Raw genomic sequence first — 21,673 nt, 5'->3', positions numbered from 1 at the left:
TTAATTATTTCGAATCACATTCACGTTTTGGCTAAGACAAAACTTTAAAGTGCCAAACAATTCACAATTACCCAAACGATAATGTTGTGATGTATTTGAAGATAAGGTGCTCGTGTGGTTTTGAAAATGCGAATGGAATGCATGTTGGTTTCGATTTGATGAACTTGCGACCTCCTGTATCATTTGACTTTTTCCGTAAATTAAGAAAATCAGTTCAATACATGATTTCTATTAGCTTGAACACCTTGGATTACTCCAGACATTATTAAGTGTTTAAATGATCGTGCTAGTGCTTTTCATTCTTATAGGAAACACAAAACTGAAGGGAATTTTGTCAATTTTAAATCACTTACAAACAAAACCAATGATTGTATTGTTAAGGCTAAAATAATTATTTTAGTGAATCTTTTGAAAATCATAAAAATGATTCTAAATCCTTATGGCAATATTTAAAGGATCATGGTCTACCTTCTAAAAAGGGCAATTCATCAACTTCATGCAACATTGGTCTGAAAATAGGTGATGAAATCTGTTTTGACAAATTCAAGGTTGCTGAAAAATTTAATATGTTTAACTGTACTTTTGCATCTAATCTTACAGCGAAACTACCTGCAGCATTGAACAGATTTTGCAAGCAGTTTGCATCTAATTTGTATTCATCATAAAGCATTACACCTAGTAGTTATTCTTTTTCATTGATGTCAGAAAATAGTATTTTTAGTATTTCAATAAGGTAGGGGAAAATAAATGTACTGGCTTTAATGGCATTCCATCTCGTTTTGTAAGGGATAGTGCAACTATTATTACTTTTCCTTTAACACATATTGTAAATTTGTCACTTATACAACGTACTGAGCCGGATGATGTGAAGGCTGCTAGAGTTGCTTCTCTTTATAAAAAAAAAGATGATAAAACTGAAGTATGTAATTACCGGCGTGTTTCTATTTAAAGAATTATTTCAAAAGTTTTCGAAAGAGTTGTATATGATCAAATGTGTACTTATCTTAAGGAAAAAGATTTATTATATAAATTTTAATCTGGTTTTAGAGGTTGTTTTTCCACAGACACCTGCCTTATTCACTTGTCAGACTTTATTAGGTTTCATATGAATAAAGGTTACCTTGTAGGTATGATTTTAATGGATCTTCAAAAAGCTTTTGATTCAGTAGACCATTCAGTTCTTCTTATAAAACTAGAAGCCATGGGTTTCAGTCCTGATGTTCTTCAATGGTTTATGTCATACATTTCTGACAGGCAACAACTTGTTGATTTAGTCTTCTAGTGGTAAGGTTACTTGTGGTGTTCCCCAGGGATCCATCTTGGGGCCACTACTTTTCTTAATAGATGTAAATGATATGCAGGCAGTGGTTAAAAATAAACTTCTTCTGTATGCTGATGATTTTGCCATTTGTGTTGCAGGTAAAATCGGGTCTTTCATTGAAAAAGAACTGACAGATGAATTACAGTCTCTCAGTCAATGGTTAATTGACAATAAACTTTCTCTTCATTTAAGCAACACAGAGACAATTCTATTTCTTTCTAAACCTAGGTTAAAGTCTGATGCTTCTGTCAATGTTAGTTGTAATGGTACTCATATTCAGTCAACTTCTACAGTCAAATATCTTGGTGCTACACTTGATCAGTCTCTGTCTGGTGATTACATGGCTAGTTCTGTTGTTAAAAAGGCAAATACAATGTTAAAGTGTCTGTATCGAAAACGTGATTTTCTCTCATTCCACACTAAGAAACTTCTGGTCATGGATCTAATCCAATGTCATTTCGATTACGCATGTTGTTTTTGGTATCATGGTATTACCAAATTTGGGAAAGATAAACTTCAGGTCACACAAAATAAATTAATAAGATTTGTCCTCAATCTAGGTCGTGGGTCACATACAGGTAATGAACATTTTAAGACTTTGAACTAGTTACCTGTTCAAAAGAGAGTGGAGCAAGCTACCCTATGTCATGTTTTCAAAATCAAAAATGGTTTGGCTCCTAAAAATACGAGTGAAAAGTTTGTTCCCTTTGACACTCTTCACACATACAAGACTAGGTCAAGATAAAGTGGCTGCTTTATTTTACCCCAAGTCAAAGGTTTTGGTGCTAAATCCTTTGCATATAATGTTTGTGTTCTTTGAAACAAACTACCTTCTTCCTTAAGGAATATTACAAGTATAGCTAATTTTAAGTTGTCAGTTAAAACCCATCTTCTTAATATGTATTCATTCTTTTAGATCTATATAGTTAGATTTCAATTGATCCAAATTTTAATATATATATATATACCTTTTTATGCAAATAATTGTCTTTTATAACTCAAATCTCTAATATTTATATCATGCCTCTCTATGTCTCTACCATCAATATCCAAGGTCCACAATGAAAATAAGAGATCAAGTTCTCTTTTTTGTGTAATCCTTGTTACAATGTTATTGGCATGGTTTCATTTCTCATGCATGCTTATTGTTTTACTATTTTACCATGTATGTAGATATGTTTTATCATGTTGTATCATTATACTGAAATAAATTTATCTATAAATCTATCTAACATAAAATACTTTCACTGAATGTTCTCATTTGTTATCACGTTAAATTATAAGAATACTCGTTATTACAACAGGCATCAATAGACCAGGTCACAGTAATTGCTTGGACACAGAATCGATGTCTCAGACTTTTTGACAGCCTGATTGCTTAACGTAAATGTTTATTAAAATGCATAGAACCGGCATGCACTTGAATTGTGTACGATTGTTTTCGTGCAATAAATATATATAAAAAATCAACAGAATGTCCAAGCAAAACACTCTACGGTTATTAATTACCTGTCTCTGATTTAATTAGGGTGCGTTTAGTAAATGCCATGTTTTACTATAGCACTGAGTATGGTAAACCGACTAGGAAAAATGTGATTTTGTTATATGATGTTTAGGATGTGTTTGTTATAATTGATTTTTATCCTATTACCAGATGAAAATCGATAGTATAACAACGATCGTATAAACATGAGCTTTATACTATCGCTATTTTTAGACCATATGTCTATATGTTTCAATGTGACGTCATAGCAAATGATGACGTTGAAGTAAACAAACACTTCGGAGTCAACTTGGAAAACCAGCGCTGTTTCTTTTAATTTTAAAGTATTTTTACTCTTTTTTAACGATAAACGACCACAAAATAATAGGCAAGCCTCGCGCTACATCGGTTCTAAGCCTCGCATGATAAACTTGATCTTTATCCAAAACTCACATAATATTCTCTATATATTCTTCTTCAACTTGCACCATTTTATTTAACGGTGTGTTGTTCTATAAATATATTCAAGGCTCTGATATATAAGGACACAGATGGAGTTATATAAGAGTTATTTAACGTGTACTTATCTTTAAAGATATGGATGAAAGTTACATTCATTGTTTGTATCGGGGCTTTGTCTTTTTCTTTAGGCGAAATTTTTGTTATTTTAAGTATCACATGTATCAAGTAACCAGTATCTATGCTCTGAAAGTGTTATTTCTTTGTTTAACATACTATGTAATAATTTTTAAAAGCGTTCGTATTTTAAAATATTTCCGCATGAATATTCTTGAAATCGGTCATATCGGATTGCTATATTATAACGTCTAGACATACTCTATGATCGGACATACGTAAACTGAATTGCAAATGCCATCTGCATAAGAGTGCGATATGTATATCATTCGCATAAAATACAAAGTGTAAACCAATTTTACAGACTCCTGCAAAGTCCATAATATTGGCCTAGCCACTGTCTTCAAATATATCTCTGAAAAATGCGAATGCCACGCCCAGTGCTGATATATGGAATGCATTATAATAGTGTCGAATCATAGTTTAGTTTAGCATGTGCATTGTCTACCATTGAATGTTGGAATTCCATGTCATAAGAATGAAGTTTTAAAGTAATGCGGCCCAACATAAAATGGATGCAGGTGTTTAAGCTGACCGTTCCATTATTGCTGTGCACAATCATACTCATGCAAATGCTTCAGAAGTATAATAAAACGACTGTATGTATGCATCAAAATCAAGCGTTTCAACGGTATCCACAGGTATTCTATCCATTTGAATTGATGAATTAGATGTAATGTACCTATTACTTAGATTCTTAAAAGTTCAACGTAGGTCGAAAAATATAGCTTGATTTTTATCATTTTTTTTTATTGTTTAAGTCACTACGGAAGAAAACATTGCGATTAAGATTTTCTACCCAGTTAGACACGTAATGACCCGTAGACAAACCGGAATAATTTGCATAATAGATTATATACTTCATTATCATCAAATACGTTTGAAACTGACAGCCAACGTATACTCAAAGTCTCCTAAAGTAATTTATACGAAAACATGCTGAAATAATTCCGCTTATTTCTCCGTAATATTTTATTCTCAAGTATATCGTATTCGCTCATCACACGCTTACAGACAGTTATACACAAGGCGTTCATAAACCGTTGCTTAATGTAGTATTTATTTCGACGAAACTATTTAAACATGTAATCGCGGGCCAAAGGATAAACGATTTACTGTCCCGAATGTGATCGAGATACTTTATTAATGGCACGATCATGTTGTGTACAATTGCGGAAGTATTCTTATGATACTTCAAGATACTTCAAATTCAAGAGCGTCCCAAACATATCGCGTATATAGGCCACAAGTTCATACGACTTTGGAGTAATTATTTTTAACCGTTGCTGTCATTTACGTTCATGTACCTTACAGTATTGAACATGACATACGACTGGTACTCGGATGCTAACGAGCCGATTGCGTAAGAGTTTTTTGTAAGTGATGTTTTACTATACATAGTATTTCACTTTAAAAAAACAAACAAGCTAATCGTTTTAATTAAGATATTTATACAACCTCTAGAACTTTTAAAGAATCGGTATAAGTCGATCGCAAATTGTTTATCTTGTTTATTTATCAAATTTCAGCGATGTTTTAACATAAATATCTGAACATGCTCATAAGCTAGCCCGGTGAATGTACCGGTATGCATAGCAAAGTACAAACCAGAAACATTTGTATGAGGAAACTCTAGGGATTGACTGGTTGGCATAGGTTGCCTCTACTGCGATATGTATTACGGATGTTGTGTACACGTCATTATAGATATGGCTATATCAATGTAAACAGCAATTTAAATTTATTAAAAGCAGAACGGTATACGCTTCAGTAAGAAATATGTTTTATGTTCAACAGTGGGCATGTTATATTCGCATAACCAAAATATTAATCAAATTGATTTACATATACCACCTACAGTCCAACCTGTCCCAGCGACCACCTTTTAATAGAGACAACCTGTTCATAAAGACCACAACGATTACCTGCGAATAAAGCCCACCTGCGAACAAAGAACAAGGACCGCCATTTTGCATTCCCAAATGTCCATTTTGATACATAACAAAGACCACTTCAATCATAACAATCAACGATTTCGCAACTTTCAATATCAACATTGCCACCATGACGCTGTGATAGTCACGTGATAAACATCCAACCAGTAGACTCGTCAGTCGCTATGGAGATACTGGCAAGTGAAAGTTTACTGCACTCGAGAGTAGTTGTTTGTTTACTTAACACACATTGCTAATTGGTAGACGCCTGCTTCTTTTATGCATTAATCAGTTTGTCGAAAGGGTAAGACGTTGCCTTTGTGTTTTAGTGACTCGTGATTAATGTACTAATTGACGAAAATATAAATCAAACGTTTGGGGCTTTCATCGACTCATTAAGGAAATTTACGGTTTCGTTACAATTACAATGCCAATTACAATCATACATTTTAATATTTATCCATTTCTTTAACTGCTCCGTGATAAGACGTGCAAAGATTATCGATACGGAATTTGTCAGTTCAAGTACATATTCATGTATGTCAATAGTTATTTATACATGTTATGATAAATGAAATAAATAATAAAAACATAAGTAAATTGAAATAATAAATATAAAATCAAAACTGTGTTTTCAATACTTTATGACATTATACATGCATTAGTATTCAACCATTTAAGCAATAGAGAACATACATAGATAAGGTACCTGTTAAAATCCTAATAGCATATTTTGCAAAGTTTCAATCGACCCTGCGAATAAAGACCACCTGTGAACAAAGGCCACAACTACCAAATCCCTTAAGTGGTCTGTATTGACAGGTTAGACTGTATATCGTTGTATGCACAACGTTACGTACTCATGTATTGAAATACCCGATACGTTGAATTAATTGTGCGAGATTAAAATTAATAAAACTGTCATTGAAAAAAAGATACACCGGCAACATCTCGATCAATCAATAAGAAATGTTCATTTATATTAAGGGGTGTATTTTAAGAGTTTATTTGACAATCAAATCGTTTTCTTCTCATCATTTCACACTTATATCAGAAACACACTTTCACATGGATATTTTAGTGTCGTCTTGGTAATTTTCAACGAGGTTTGGCACTCGGAAATAACTAATATTTATTTCCGTGGCAACGTGATATAATCCACGCTTGATTCAGAGTGTAACAATCATCAGTTTGTTACTGCTAAGTAAAAAAGAATCTAATGAATAAAAGCCAACAAGGCGGAAGAGAGTGTCATGGAACTGTGTTTAATCAACACATAGAACTGTATGGTTACTAATGTATACATAACAAATCCTGTCAAGGAATCATTCGATACAACACACATACACGTTACTTGTGCTACTATTTGGTGTTTATAATGTCCGTACACGCAATCAATTATCAAATATAAACATGCATTCAGCACACGAAATAATGTATCAGTTGATTGCAGTTGTTGACACATTTACGTGTGGGAACGTCTTAGTTCGCTGCCAAGTTAAGTCCGATATGTGACTGTCATTTAGGATGTGTTTTTCTTACTTCTATATTTTAAGTCATGCTACTGTGACGATCCAACTCTCTTAATATCGTTTTAATAGTCATCAGCCGCAGTTTATTATTGCGCGTATGGTACGAATGCAAGACTAAACGCTAAGAATCTACCAACAAGGATGCTTCCATATAAATACGAATTAGATCTACGATATTTGAGGATAACAATGTATGATTATTCACATATTAATGATAATATTAATACGCGTTAAATTGAATAAAATAATGATATCAAATCAAAGAGGTGCGTCATTTTCCACGTATATTGTGACACAAATAAAACAATATTAGATTCGAGCATTGCATTACGAAATAACACGTCTTGCCTTTCTAATGAAAACGTGTTTAAAACGAAAGAAATGTGTACCTTACATACGGGGTAAATATAATGAAAACCTCAGATATAAATGAAGTAAGAGTTACTGTTCGTCTGTTTTATGCAGAATGGCTTTCACGTTTAATTGTATTAAATAGTGTAATAGTAGAGCAAAATTAACTAAAGAAATTAACTATGTAAGTAACTATATGTAACAAGATAGTAACTGTATGCAATTCATTTTTAATAATACTCCTCAATAATATATTAGGTGCAATTTAAATGTGTTGTTTATTTTAATATTTTTCACGTATTCACATCTGTATCGGCCTGTTTAATATAAAATAGTAATTAGCATGGAATAGTATTATCGTGAACGTAAAATATAAAGATGTGATCACATCACTAGTAATAATCGTGATATATGCATATTTGGCTAATCTCTCCGTTGTATCGTTTGGTTAACACTGCAAGACATCAAAACAAAATAATATAATATCACATGGGGATCTTATTGTGGATATGCATTTGTTATAATAAATGACGTTATAGCACGCTATCTTAAAAGATTCGCATAAAATCATGTATAAGCTTTCACGGAAACATTATATATTACCTAAATATTTCAGAGTGCATTTCTCTTACACGGTGAGAAACGTAAACCAGTTGGAGATGTACTGCTGCGTGTACACTATGTTCCCGTCGACCACGGCAATCACGTTTAGGGCCACCATGGAGGAAACGTGATGAACGTGAGGCAACGTAGGGGAACGGGATAGCCAAACGTGACACAACGGGGTTGCCGTGGTTGCCGTGCCATAATTTTAAAATGTCAAACAATTTGCCACGGCAGCCACAGCGGAAATGAGAAACGGCATAGAACTTTTTTAAACGCAACACAACTTGACAGTACGTAGCAGGCCGTTACAGAACCCGAAAAGGGTCCGAACTCTGACGGGAATCCTATTCATTCCCCGACATGTAAAGTTTCTATCAATGTGTGTTACGTTTTGTTACGTTTTGTCAAGATTACCACGGCAAGCTAGGATAATTGACAGCCGTTTTGCTACGAGTTTATTCCGACCCGTTACGGTGTGTTGCGTTTTGCAGGTAGATGCGTTACGGCCAGTTGAGTTGTTGTACGGTCTGACACGATTCGCGCGGTCTGAAGATGAGTATATAAAAGCCGTGCTATTTATGAAACTTTCATTTCAGTCTGACCACTCGGTCAGTATAATGCCACCAAGAAAGCACCGAACAAAGGCTCCCCGCGCTGCAAAGGACACTCAAGTTGAGGAGCAACCTGAATTTCCATGCCTACCACCGCACGAGCAAGAAGAACCCACTGCTCCTGTCGATCCGCCCCTTATAAATGAGGAAGAAGAAGCAGAAGGAGGTGAATGTGCTAGGAAGAAAACAACCCCTAGGGTCATAACAAGTGACGAGTAATTGTCCCCTGTAGCTAAATGCCTCAGAGTCAGTGCCAGTTTCAAAACAGGTGTAAGGGCAGAGCAAAACTTCGTATCTTGTGTCTAGATGACTTGAGATATCCTGTCAAGGATCTCGTCGAATAGTTCTGGGCGCATCCTCAGATAATTCTAAAAGGTGTTGATATCTTCGTTGCTGAGTTTCCTGGTAAGAAATGCAGCAAAGTGCCCTTGCTGCTGCCTTCTAGCTTTCGATAGCCATGGACGAACCCACAGGAACCTTGGTTTCCTTCTTCGTTTTTTTCCCGGACTTTTGTGCTTCTTTCAGCTCTTTACAACGCAAAGATTTAATAAATAAGCTGCGAATAAGCAGGCAAACACAAAATCATCATCGTTGATCACATCCATGTCACTGGAATCATTTTGTTATAATAAATACTCTTGTTTGAGAGTTTTCTTGTATACCGGGAGCACAATCGTGCCCGAAACCTCTCGGATGTCCACGTTTGATCCGCACGTTACCTTGAAAGAACGTGACCAATGAATGACAAACGTGTACAACGTATCAGACCTGCATGACAAATGCAAACAACGTGCGGAAACCTAACAGAACGCATCGTACCGTGAAGCAACATTTATAGATCCGTGGCAGACCGTGTATAAAAACTAAGCGCACCGTCGAAAGACCGCGTTTTCGCTTCGACGGCACGTCACGGATACCTTGATAAACCGTTAGGAAACTTAGCATAACATAGCAAACCTCGGATTAAAGGCCAAACATTGCAACAGTCACACGGCGCGATACGTTTCGGACAAACGGGACTGTCGTGGCGGCCGGGAACATAATGTAAACGCAGCAGGCACTACCACCATAGGTTTATGTTTGTGCAATTATCATTAAGAAGAATAAATTATTGAATACTGATAGGTCATTAAAAAATAATATTAATGACAATATCGCGAACAAAATGGCACACGAATACATTTGTACATTTTTTGTTGTTGATCGATTTGTGTTGCTGTTGTTATTGTTGCTTTGTTCCGGAGTCTCGGTTAATAAAGGTATGTGAAATGAAAAGCAATTACCTGCATGAATTCGTCGGTTTTGTATCAATGTCATAAGAATAATAAAACAAATATATGTATGCATCAAAATCAAGCGTGTTAAAGGTATTTTATTTCGTTGTATGATTAATAAGATAATCACGGATCCATTTGGTAAGTAGGCTTCTGTAACCGAACGTTCATTACATAGACAAACGCTAAAATACGGTTACACTTTGTAATCATAATAACTCTAACCGGATGAATGAGTCGAATACTGGTTAACGAATGTGGTACTGCGTTGCATTCTGAAACAAAAGAGTATTTCACTTTAAACAAACAAACAAGCTAATCGGTTTAATTCAGATATTTATACAACTTCTAGAATTCGTAAAGAATCGTTATAAGTCGATCGTTCATTGTATACCGTAATTTCTCTAAGTTTTCTGTCACTTAAAAATAATTTTGTGTTCGTGTCCAAAAATTTAGATACAAACACTATTCAAAAAGTATGAGTGTCCGAAAATTTATAGACTTGTATGTTATGTTTGTTTGTCAATTATTATATTGAAATAAAACCAACCAATAAATGTTGTACACTTCTTTCTCTGCTTATGTGATCATAACACTAGTAATAATTGGGGTATATGCATTATCGGTGAATCTCTTCGTTTTATTGGTCTGTTTACACTGCAAGACATCAAAACAAAATGATATAATATCAGACGGGGATCTTATCGTTGATATGCATTTGTTATAATAATAACGTTTCAGCACGCTATCTTAAAAGATTCGCATAACATCCTGTATAAGCTTTCACGGAAACATAATATATTATCTAAATGTTTCAGAGTGCATTTCTCTTACACGGAGATCAACTTAAACCAGTTGGTGGTATACGGTCTCACGCAATACCACTCTAGGTTTTATTTGTGCAATTATCATTTAGTAGAATAAAATATTGAATACTGACATGCTATTAAAAAATATATATGAATTACAACATTAAATCGCGAACAATGTGGCGCACGAATACATTTGTGTGTGTGTTGTTGTGTTTATTGTTTTTGTTGTTCGTGTTGTTGTTGATGTTTTGTTCCGGAGTCTCGGTTAATAAAGGTAAGTGGAATGGAAAAAACAATTACCTGAATTTTGCATTATGTTGGTATAAATGATATCGTCGGTTTTTAATCAGTGTATAAAAACAAATATATGCATGCATCAAAATTAAGCGTGTTAAAGGTATTCTATTTCGTTGTAGTAATAAATAAAACCAATGTACGTATTATTAATAGTCTTTATATTCAATGTAGGCAGAAAACTTTATTTTCACTTTGATCAAATTTTAGATTTTTATTGTGTAGGTCACAACGGAAAAATCCCATCGCGATAACGATTTTCTACTCAGTTAGACACGTAATACGAGTTTTCAACAAGGTCCGTATATATCGGAATAATTGGCATAATAGAGTGTATTCTTTATTACCATAAAGTACGTTTGGAACTGACAGCCTACGAATACTCAAATTCTGCTGAAAAAAACAAATAAACGAAAAAATGCTGAAATATTTCCGCTTATTTATTCATAATATTTTATTCTCAATTATATATTATTCACTCAACACACGGTTGCAGACAATTATACTCAAGGCGTACATAAATCGTTGCTTACTGTAGTATTTTGTTCGACAAAATTGTGTAAACATATAATCGCGTACCAGATGATAGACGATTTATTGTCCCGAAAGTGAACAAGATACTATATTTATGGCATGATCATGCCGTGTAGAATTACAGTAGTATTCTTATGATACTTCAAGATAATTCCAATTCTCAATTGACATAAAGTCAATGTATTATTGTTATTGTTTTTATTGTATATTAAACTATGCATTCGATTACTATATGCAGCAAACATAAATAGCATAAGTGTTATATTATTCTGGTCATGATTCTAAATACCTAAAATCAAAATATATATTTGAAAAACAATTTATTTACAACTATCAATATATTTCTTCGACCCGATGAAATTTAATAGAAATATATTACAGAACATGTAAAAACAAGTGCTGTTTGTAAAACACGCATGCTCTCCAAATGGGCAGTTCATTGTAGTGGCAGCCAGGCCATTGTGACCTTTAACTTTGACCTAGTGACCTTAAAATCAATACCGGTCATCTGCCAGTCATGATCAATGTACCAATGAAGTTTCATGATCAAGGCCTAAGCATTCTTGAGTTATCATCCCGAACCACTGTGACCTTGACCTAGTGACCTGAAAACAATAGGGGTCCTCTGCCAGATGGACCGACAAACCGACCAACAAACAGACCGACTGACATGTGCAAAACAATATTCCCCCTCTTCTCCGAAGGGGTGCATAAAAATATTTATTACATATAAATCAGGATAACTCACTTTTGATCAAGTGTCAATGTATGTCAACTTATATCTGATCAACTGTCACTGGTGTCTCAAACAGGGTCTTTATGAGGTTATTTGGTACTTGAAGCCTGGACATTTGTGTCTATGCCTAATAACTAAAACTGCATATTCAGGTTTAAAAACATTGAAATATTAGGCAAATTAATGGGGTTGGCATAAGAAGATGTGTGTTCACTCAAAGTGGTCTTAAACCAGTTTTTGTGAATTATTCTAAACTCTGTAAGTCAAGAAATAGTTATCATTTATAAAAAAGATCCATTCATTAAGTGTTCAAGAATATTATTAGAAATATATGCACTTACGCTCTGTCAGTTGACGCCTCAATTCTGAGTTTTCCGTTTCCAGTTTGGAACATTTGTCCTTCATCATTTGAAGCTCATCAACTACCTTGCTGTACTTCTCCTAGAAGTACAAGTTAATATATTGATCTATGAGCAGACCCTTTTTCTGCCGATTTTAATAGTAGTTTCATGTTCCCCCCAAAAAAAAAATTCTGAATTTTTTTTTTTTTTGCCATGCAAAAAAACTTTTTTTATTCTCACAAGGAAAACTGAAGCACAACTTCCCAATTTCACAGGTAATGTTCTCAAAATGCTTTTTCAGGCTATTTAAAAGATCAAATACTTTTTCATTTTAACATCATTTACCTGATTTCCAATCAAACACAAGGCCTTTCTTAATACTTGCATTATTTATTTATTTAATTGCTCATGTTTCTGTTACACAAAAAAGGAAATTAATTAACTTACAAGGAGTCCCTCAGAAGTGTTTGAACATTCCTCATTGGCATCATCTTCCAGGTCAGTTTGCTTTCTTTTTTTTGTAAGTGGTCTGGATCCCAAAAATTCCTTTCTAAAAAATATTCAAAAATTAACTTCAAATATATACAACACCAACATGTTTTACATTGTCTGTGGCTTCAGGGCTTTTTTTCTTTCTTTGGGACCCACGGTAAAATGGCCCTTTCCCCTCGGATTTTTTTCCCCTCAGCAGGCAAATTTTCCCCCAGACTTGATTTTTTCCCTTAAATTTTTATTTTTTTTAAACTTTAAATTCATAAGTTAACCTGATCCAGTGTAGAAATTAAAACATATTGCATAATTAAATTATCTGTTGCCTTGAATTTGTTATAAAAACAGCAAAATATGTTAAATTGATTATTTAAGACTTTCCTTATTTCCGCCAAAATCCGGTGTTTTGCGTGATTTTTCCCCCAAATTCAGCATTTCGCACGATTATTTTTCCCCTCAAAAAAGGCCAGGCCCTTTCCCCAAAGTAAGATAAAAACCCCTGGGCTTTAAAATGTCCCGCGACACAGGTGCCTCAACATGCTTGTGAAATTATAAAAATGAAAACAGAGCAAATATAACAACCCCTTTTTTAAAAGGTACATAAAGGACATACAGAGAAAATACTTATTAAAACACTGTTTGGGGTTAACCAATCAAGCAATGTAAGAAAAAACTTACATACACAGTACATAGTACTGTAAAAGCGTTTGAGCACCTGTCCCAAATTAGAATTAGTAGTATTCATAACTCGCACAAAAAAAAATCATTATTTTTAATTCTACCATGGCAACTTCTTTGCTATTGACATATTAGGAAGTTTTGTGGTTGATTCTGCAACAAAACACTTACGGCTTTGAATGCTTTGAAAGTAGGTTTATAAATAACCCAACATTTTATTTAAATTGTAATGGCATATTCATGTATATATTTAATCCGCTGAAATGGAGGATGGGGGCTTATATAAAAGTTCTCATTTATTACCTTGAAATACAGGTTAATTATAAATACAAACCGGTAAGTATTTAAATAATCAACAATGAATTGTTCTTAATTTGGGTTACACAAACAGTGTGTTGTTCTGTTGTTGCAATCAAGCCACTCATGCAGCACCGTAAGGGTTTAATGTCTTTGCATCATTACTGCAATAACTAATGCCTACCAGTCTATTATTTCTTTAAAAAAATTAATATTCACATTTACATTCTTTCCTATAATAATTCAAATAAGATGATACCCTTCAGCTAAAGACATTGAGTTTAAATAAAATGCAGTAAATTTGGTTGATTTTTGACAAAGCCACTGTCAAATTATTTCATATTGTGCCTACTAATGACAGAGTAGCTCTCTAGACAAGCATTGTCCGGATTAACAGCACAAAAAACATCAAACAATCATTGTGACAAATATGTCAAGATCACACAAGGCAGGTCTGACAAAATTATGCCTGAAAATCATCAATTGATAAATAAATAAGCTTGTTCCCATGACACCACTCCCACTTGCGTTATAAGAAATACGATGAAAATTTTAAAGTCTGTTACAGTTTTGTAAATTCACAATTAATTCTTACATTTTGTTGTTATATTCAGCTAATCCTTTGCTTCGCAGAATGTTCAGACACGACTCAATATCCTCGGTTGATTGAATTTTCAAGAGTGGTCTGAAGAATTTTTCAGTGATCTTCACTGAATCACCCGAAACTTCCTCCACAATGGCCCAAACTCTCTGTTCAAGCCGAGCCATCTTAATATGCAGTCCATACGAATTCTGGAATCTTCTGATGTCCTGTAAATCATGAATAATGATAACCATTCAGTATACAAAACTATAAATAATAACGCTTTGCATAATCACCTTAGAGGACTGTCCAATGTAAAATATTGGATATATTTTTTTTATAAACAACTGGTAGCAAGATGAGTTGCAGATAATTGGTCAGTAACCACATTTTAACTAACTCTTTTGACCTGTTAATTCTTTCAACAGTGAACAATGCCCATTATATTACTCCAAATATTGTACACAATTGGATAGCAGAAAAGTCAAATTTGAACAAGAGTGCCAAACTGTCACAAGATACGCCCGTTTGTAGGTTTTGGTCACCATGCTCAATGCTTGAAATGCAGTAAGTGACCTCTAGACCTATTTATTGACCCGGCATGACCCTTTTTTGAACTTGACCTAGATATCATTTAGATGCAACATCTGACTAAATTTGATGAAGATCAGATGAAAACTACTTCAATAAGAGAGCGGACACCATACACATGAAATGCACTATGTGACCTTGTGACCTCATTTTTGACCCAGCATGACCCATATCCGAACTTGACTTGCATATCATCTAGACACAACTTCTGACTAAATTTGGTGAAGATCAGATGAAAACTACTTCAATTAGAGAGCGGACATCATGCTTAATCCTTGAAATGCACTAAGTGACCCGGTGACCTATTTTTTGACCCGACATGACCCATATTCGAACTTGACCTAGATATTGTCTAGACACAACTTCTGACCAAGTTTGGTGAAGATCGGATGAAAACTATTTCAATTAGAGAGCGGACACTGCTGTGGATGCCGCCCGCCAAGGGTTAAACTATTATAAAGTCTCTCAACGTGCTTGCTTTAAACATAGGATTGGTATTGCTTTTTGCAGACAATTTTAATGTGCACCAACTATGTTAAGATTATAATATTGTCAATGCCTACATAAGTACTTTTCATCAAAATGGTGTTTATTTATATTTATTAAATGTCAAATCATTCAACAGTCATTCATAAGTTAGCAGGTAGTCAAATGCCAATCCAACTGATGCCTCTGTTCATTGATTCAAATCTAAATAATTCAAAGAAAAACTGTTTAAAAGTGTCTTGGTCAAACCATACTATATAAGCATGAGAATGCACATTTCAGACCCTTCCATTATATAAGAATAACTATACCTTCACATGAAAGATGGAAGACAGAGTTTCTTTCCAAGCCTTCATATCCGTTGGTGACATGTGCATTGATGGGCGAACTTGTCTCATAAGCCTCACCTTGTCAATGAAGCTTAGAGGCTTTTGCTTCTCCTGCAAGCAAACATTGTGCTGCCAACCCACCGTCAAGGCTGTGCATGTTGACAGGGCTGAATAAATATTCATTTTGACTGTGGTTATAGTTGCGAGACCACGCCTTAGAAGACCCTGAAGGGCTTCCCTTGTGTGATTCCCTCCAAGGGTCTCAACCTGTCCGGCACCTGCAATTCCATGATATCATTGTAAGTTGACAAAATGCAATGTACTAGTTTAACAGAATAAGATCACCAAGCAGCATTTAGAATATAAAAAAATCATTATTTCACCGGTCTCTAATAGTTAAATACTGTCTTAAATCTGCTCATCATAAGTATATCTCTATTTTTATATTTAACCCTCTATAACGCTCAAAATCAACAAAAATTAGTAAAGTATTTTGTAAAACCAAAACAATCAGTGTTCCTTTAAGCAATAGCCAAAATTCAACTCTAGATGTGGTATAATTACATAGATCTTTGAAGAAACAAAATGCTTGTTCTTATTTATTTGTGACACAATTTATTCCTTTTTTATTTTACTGCAAATAGATCTATTCTTAGGAAACAGAAACACTTAAATGGTACCCTGTTAGTGTTTATGTGCGTATGAATAATACATATTGTTGTGGGAAATGAAGATGGCATTATATATGCAAAATAATAATAAAAACGAGCATCTATTTTACCAGACCACATCTGGCATTGAAAATTCGGCAATTGTCTAAAGTAAAAATGAACACTATGTTTCGTTGTTTATTATACGTTATTTTACGAAATATTATACAAAATGTTCGTTCATTTTCAGTAGTAATGGGACTGTAAGTCCATGGAAGTTACTAATCTACTCTTCAATTTTGATAAATAAAGGGGGAAAAAATCTGGAAGTACCAAGGCTATCCCAACATAATTGTATGTGCACTATTGCAGTATATCACATATCATTACTATAAATAGTAACAAAATGACTTCGCGACAGGGCCGTTATTCATCTCTAGCGGGCCAATATAAATTATATCAGCTATAAATAGCTCTGTCGTGTGCTATTGTCTAAATAATACACATTTATTTTAAGTTTCGTAAAATTACATCCAATATTTAAACAGAAACAGCTCTGGACACAAAAAAAAAGGTTTTCAAAATTTATTGATTATATTGATTAAAGTCACAGAAGGGGGCATAACGCTGAAGTTATCAGGACAATCTTTACAAACTTTACACATGCAAAACTGCAGTACAATGTATGATGATAGACATTGATTTAAAAGCTTAAGGAAATTGGATGCAATATTATAGTTATTGAAATATCAGCTCTGGACGGCAAAAAGTTGACAAAAATAGATAAGTTTCAGTAAAAATATGGGGCATAACTCTGGAATTACAAGGTAAATCCCAAAACACATCTGATGAAAGACAAAGACTTGTCACAATAACTCACACTGTGAACTTTGTACTGTGGTGAGCTAAATATATAAAATAGTGCTCTAATATATACCTTTCATCTTTAATTTCGAGGGGTCACAATCGTCAGGGACCATTCCCACCAGTATTGTAAGTTGTTGAAAAACTCCACTTTGAAAAGAGTCCATTAAAAACTTCACGTGTTCAAGGTCCAGCAGTCTTGATGCTCTTTTTGGCGAAGGTGGGATGAGATTTTCAATATGGACATCAAATATTCCTAAAAAAATGTTGATGAACAGTAAATTCAAACAAGACATTCATGATTGCATTGTCACTTGCCTGTAGTGGTGCAACATTTAATTGATTTATCGATAAATCATGATCTTAATTCCTCAGATAACAATGCATCTATAGCAAACTCATCTATTTATCACTGGCAGTTTGCTAGACATTTATTTTTAAGTATCATGAAATTCCATACAAAAGTTACTGAGAACAGCTAAGAAAAGTGTGACAGACCCCAGTTCAGACAGTCAGAATAATGGACGGAATGAAAATACCAAACAATATCATTATCACAAGCTCACTCCAACATTATATATGTTATATACATTAATTGTTCTTACCCAAAAACATCTTTTGTGCTTCATTCTCATAAGTGTCTGAAACAAAGTAGTACTTGTTAGTGTTACTTATTGTTTTTCAGCAAATTGTCATTGTTCATTGCCTAACAAGTTGAAATATAAATTACAAGTAAACACAGCATTGTCGAGATTTCAGAAACTTGATCTTACAAACTTTTCAATAGCCAGATTATGTATGGTAGAGACAGAAGCTAGTGTTATTTTTCCTTCTATGGACAGATACGGTAAACGGACTTGTTCCAAATGACCTATGGACCCGTTCCCAAAATGAACCAGACCCATCCCAATTTCAAAAAAAACTGCAACAAAATCGAGTAAACAATTCCCCGAAATCGCCAAATTGACGTATTTCGAGACTGTAAAAAAAATTGTTACAATTCACAACTTGATTTTACCCAATTTGGTGATTTCAGGGCGCGAAAATTTCCGAATGGCAACGGACATGTTCCCAATTGGGTGAAAAAAATAACTTGATTCACAAAATTATCTTTCTGCCCAATTAAGGAAGCTCTGATTGAGTGTATAAATCCCAATAGTTATTTAATTGCAGTAAATACGGGTCTTAATAGATCAATTTCTTTTAAACAACGGTGATTTTTGGGCTGAACTGATTTGGTAATCAGATTTTCTTTGATTAAAAGAAATTAAAAAAAATCTAGTGCTACAATGCAAAATCTATATTATTACTGGTACCTTTCGTAGAAGAATCCTGTGCCTTTATCAACGTCTCAACTCCATCATCCAAAGAAAGCTCTGGCACATCAGTTAAAGACTCTGTTTAACAAACTATAGAATGAATACCCATTCACTTTACGCCCCCTCACACCATTCATGCATTTTTGTTTATTTCGCTCGCTAGTTTTATTTTTTGAGGACAAATATTCAATTTTTTTGTATCTTTATGGAGCAGACAAAATATTTTTTAAATGCAACTGTGTGGGGTTTTTTGCATACATTTATGTGCTTGAAAAATCCAGCACAACATTATGGATGGTATGAATACAAACTGTTAAAATAAAGCAATTTTGAAGCACACTTCTTTATAAATTTAAAACTATCTGCAATGACACATGTGGTCAAATCATGGGTCACCATTAAACATATGCTTTATTCTTGCAAAAAAAACATTAAGTTCATTTAGCAGTTCCTTTGTTTGTAAATTGAAAAATTATAAAAATAAATAATTCAGTGTAAATAAAAGAATTCAGGCTTTGTTCAGCTGATTTTATAGCCACTCTTAGCAATATTATCAATAGCAAAACTCATTTTTTCCCAAATCCCCCACACAAAATATCCCAATAGGTTGATTTGAAAAAGTTTAGAAAATATGAGACTTCCAGTGTATATAAAGGACTTACATGTTGAAATTACCAATAAAATCATTTATCAAAAACAATTTATCCATCAATTCATTTAGTTTTACTAATATTTTCCCAATTTGGGGTAAATTGACACTGGAATTATCAATTTTAAAGGGTAAAGAACATGTTTCCAAAGTTGCTAAAAAAAGCCCTGAAATTATAAAGCATACCAGTGAAGGAATCATCACTACTTGGCATATTGTCCTCTGAATCTGATGTGGTTGACTGAACTGCAATAAAAACATTTTATTGTAAACTACAGAGCCAGATATTGTGATTTTATCTTATTTTGTGAAGGAGTTCATTTAAAATTGAGTTGTTTAAGTCTGAACAACTGAACCTGTACACGGACACTCACTGCATATAAAATAACTGAAAAATGGAACTTCATTTGGTTGGAATATTTTTTAATATGATTCCCACATTTTTCCAATTGTTTTTGATAAACAACTAAGAACATATATTTTCAACGAGGTATGTGTCTTTCAGAATCAACCAACAACAGTTGACAAGTTTTTTTTTCCTTCTTTGTGACCCGCCGAAAATTGGCCCTTTCCCCTCCAATTTCGTAAACAAGCCTTATTTCACAATTTTCTCAAATTCAAGGGGAGTTAATTCTGGACTTTTTACTCTGATGTAACCCATTTTCGATAGGGTTAGAGTCCTCATTAATATCAACACACTGGACAAGTTTGAAAAGAATCGGATGAAAAATGTGGACTTTATCAGATAAACAAGAGAAAGTCTAACGCGCACACAGACAGACAGAAACCATGCCATCCCATAAGCTCTTCTGGCCTATGGCGAGTAGAGCTAAAAATACAAAATAACGTTTTATTGTACAATTTTTTAATGTTACTGTAACCATGAAGCCATTAATATGATTAATAGGCTGATAGCTTTGTAAACTTTTGTTTGAAAAGAATGAAAAATATTTTACCATAGCTGGACCATCTTTTTAAGAAAGCCGAACAAGTTTTCTTTCCTTCATTGGTGTTATCTTCCAAAGAGAGAAGAAAGCAAGCTGTTCCTACTTTCACCTGAAATAGAATTCAGTCAAAATCTTTTTTTCTTACAATTTTGGCGACATGTTATACCAATGAACTTTATGCTTGAATATCCTATTTCATAGGAATTTTTTTTTATAGGTATTTCTATGGTTCAAAAGTTGAATCAAAGATGAATGTATGTGTCTTTTATTTTCTCCTCGTGTTAAGTAGCAATAACTTTACTCTTGACTTGTTCTTTTTTGTCACAAGATTCATAAGGCATTTTAATGAAAATTTTGTACAATGTTAAGTTAAGAAAGGTAAGGTTGTTAACTCTTGGCAAATCTTAAGGTTCGTTTTCCTTCTGAAACATACATATCAGGGATGGAAATTAGTGGTTGCCTGTGAGCCCAGGGCCAGTACATTTTGTCCTGGGCAACACAAATTCAAAAGTTAGTAGTCTGGATGGGCAAAAATGTTACCGTTTTTCATGAAACTTTCGTTTCAAACACAACTATGAACACTTTTACTGCTATGAACATAGTTATTATCTGATAGATAAATGTCTGAGCTATTGTTATACAGTTTTTTTTGGTGTAATTATTGCTTTTGGAAGCGATTTTTTTGCTATTGTTCAGACCATGATGTTGTGCAAAAAATTTGACAGTTGTATCCCTTGTATATATGTATATACTATAGTATAATAGAGTATTTTTTACCTAAAGATCCCTGTGAATACAACAGCCAGGACAGATTTTGAGGGCGCGCAAAGAATTTAGAGGGATTTAATAAAGGCTATATTCTAAGGAACCAAATATTACCAATATTAAAGGTAGCTTTATTAGTTATATTTTTAAACATGTTGGACTAGAATCTAGACAGACTCAGACTGTCAGAGACGAGCAAAATTCTCTATCGATAAATCTTCCACCATTTTGTTTTAGTCTTTCCCCGGTTGAACGCCCCAATGTAAAAAGTTACTCAAATATGCATCAAGCGAAAACGTGTTATATTTAGTGTTACCTTTCCTTCGATTTTTATCCATTTCAAATGTTATGTTTTATTAAACAAGTTCATGATTGCTCTTTTTTAAATGGCGTCCCAAAGATATTGATTGGTCGCTTAAAGGTTACTCAACACGAATAGTTAAACGAAACCCCTGACCATTCTCCTAGCAGATTTGTCGTTCGTCCCCTAATTCACCGCTGTGAAAGAGAGTGACCCCTGGCATTACGTTCTACACTAAAGCTTATATTTTTTAGTAACAA

General features: G+C 33.9%; 1 protein-coding gene across 3 annotated transcripts; it reads right to left on the bottom strand.

Moving 5' to 3' along the window:
* Positions 1 to 11,777: 11,777 nt before the first annotated feature.
* Positions 11,778 to 21,551, bottom strand: LOC127851572 (uncharacterized). 3 transcript variants are annotated; one of them, XM_052385408.1, is made up of 6 exons: positions 17,506 to 17,518; positions 15,901 to 16,196; positions 14,525 to 14,739; positions 12,913 to 13,015; positions 12,466 to 12,565; positions 11,779 to 12,258 (listed from the first exon to the last, which is right to left on the bottom strand). In XM_052385408.1, exons 1-6 carry the CDS (start codon positions 17,510 to 17,512, stop codon positions 12,206 to 12,208), a joined length of 774 nt encoding a protein of 257 aa, XP_052241368.1. In that variant the 5' UTR covers positions 17,513 to 17,518; the 3' UTR covers positions 11,779 to 12,205. The 3 variants fall into 3 exon arrangements, with proteins under 3 accessions (XP_052241369.1, XP_052241368.1, XP_052241367.1); XM_052385407.1 differs by lacking the exon at positions 17,506 to 17,518 and adding an exon at positions 21,429 to 21,551 and having other exon boundaries at positions 11,780 to 12,258; XM_052385409.1 differs by lacking the exon at positions 17,506 to 17,518 and adding an exon at positions 21,429 to 21,551 and having other exon boundaries at positions 11,778 to 12,565.
* Positions 21,552 to 21,673: the final 122 nt, after the last annotated feature.

This window comes from Dreissena polymorpha, chromosome 11, assembly GCF_020536995.1.
Source record: "Dreissena polymorpha isolate Duluth1 chromosome 11, UMN_Dpol_1.0, whole genome shotgun sequence".
Taxonomy (NCBI): domain Eukaryota; kingdom Metazoa; phylum Mollusca; class Bivalvia; order Myida; family Dreissenidae; genus Dreissena; species Dreissena polymorpha.
Note: the sequence above shows the minus strand (reverse complement) of the source record. Positions and strands in the feature narration are given on the sequence as shown.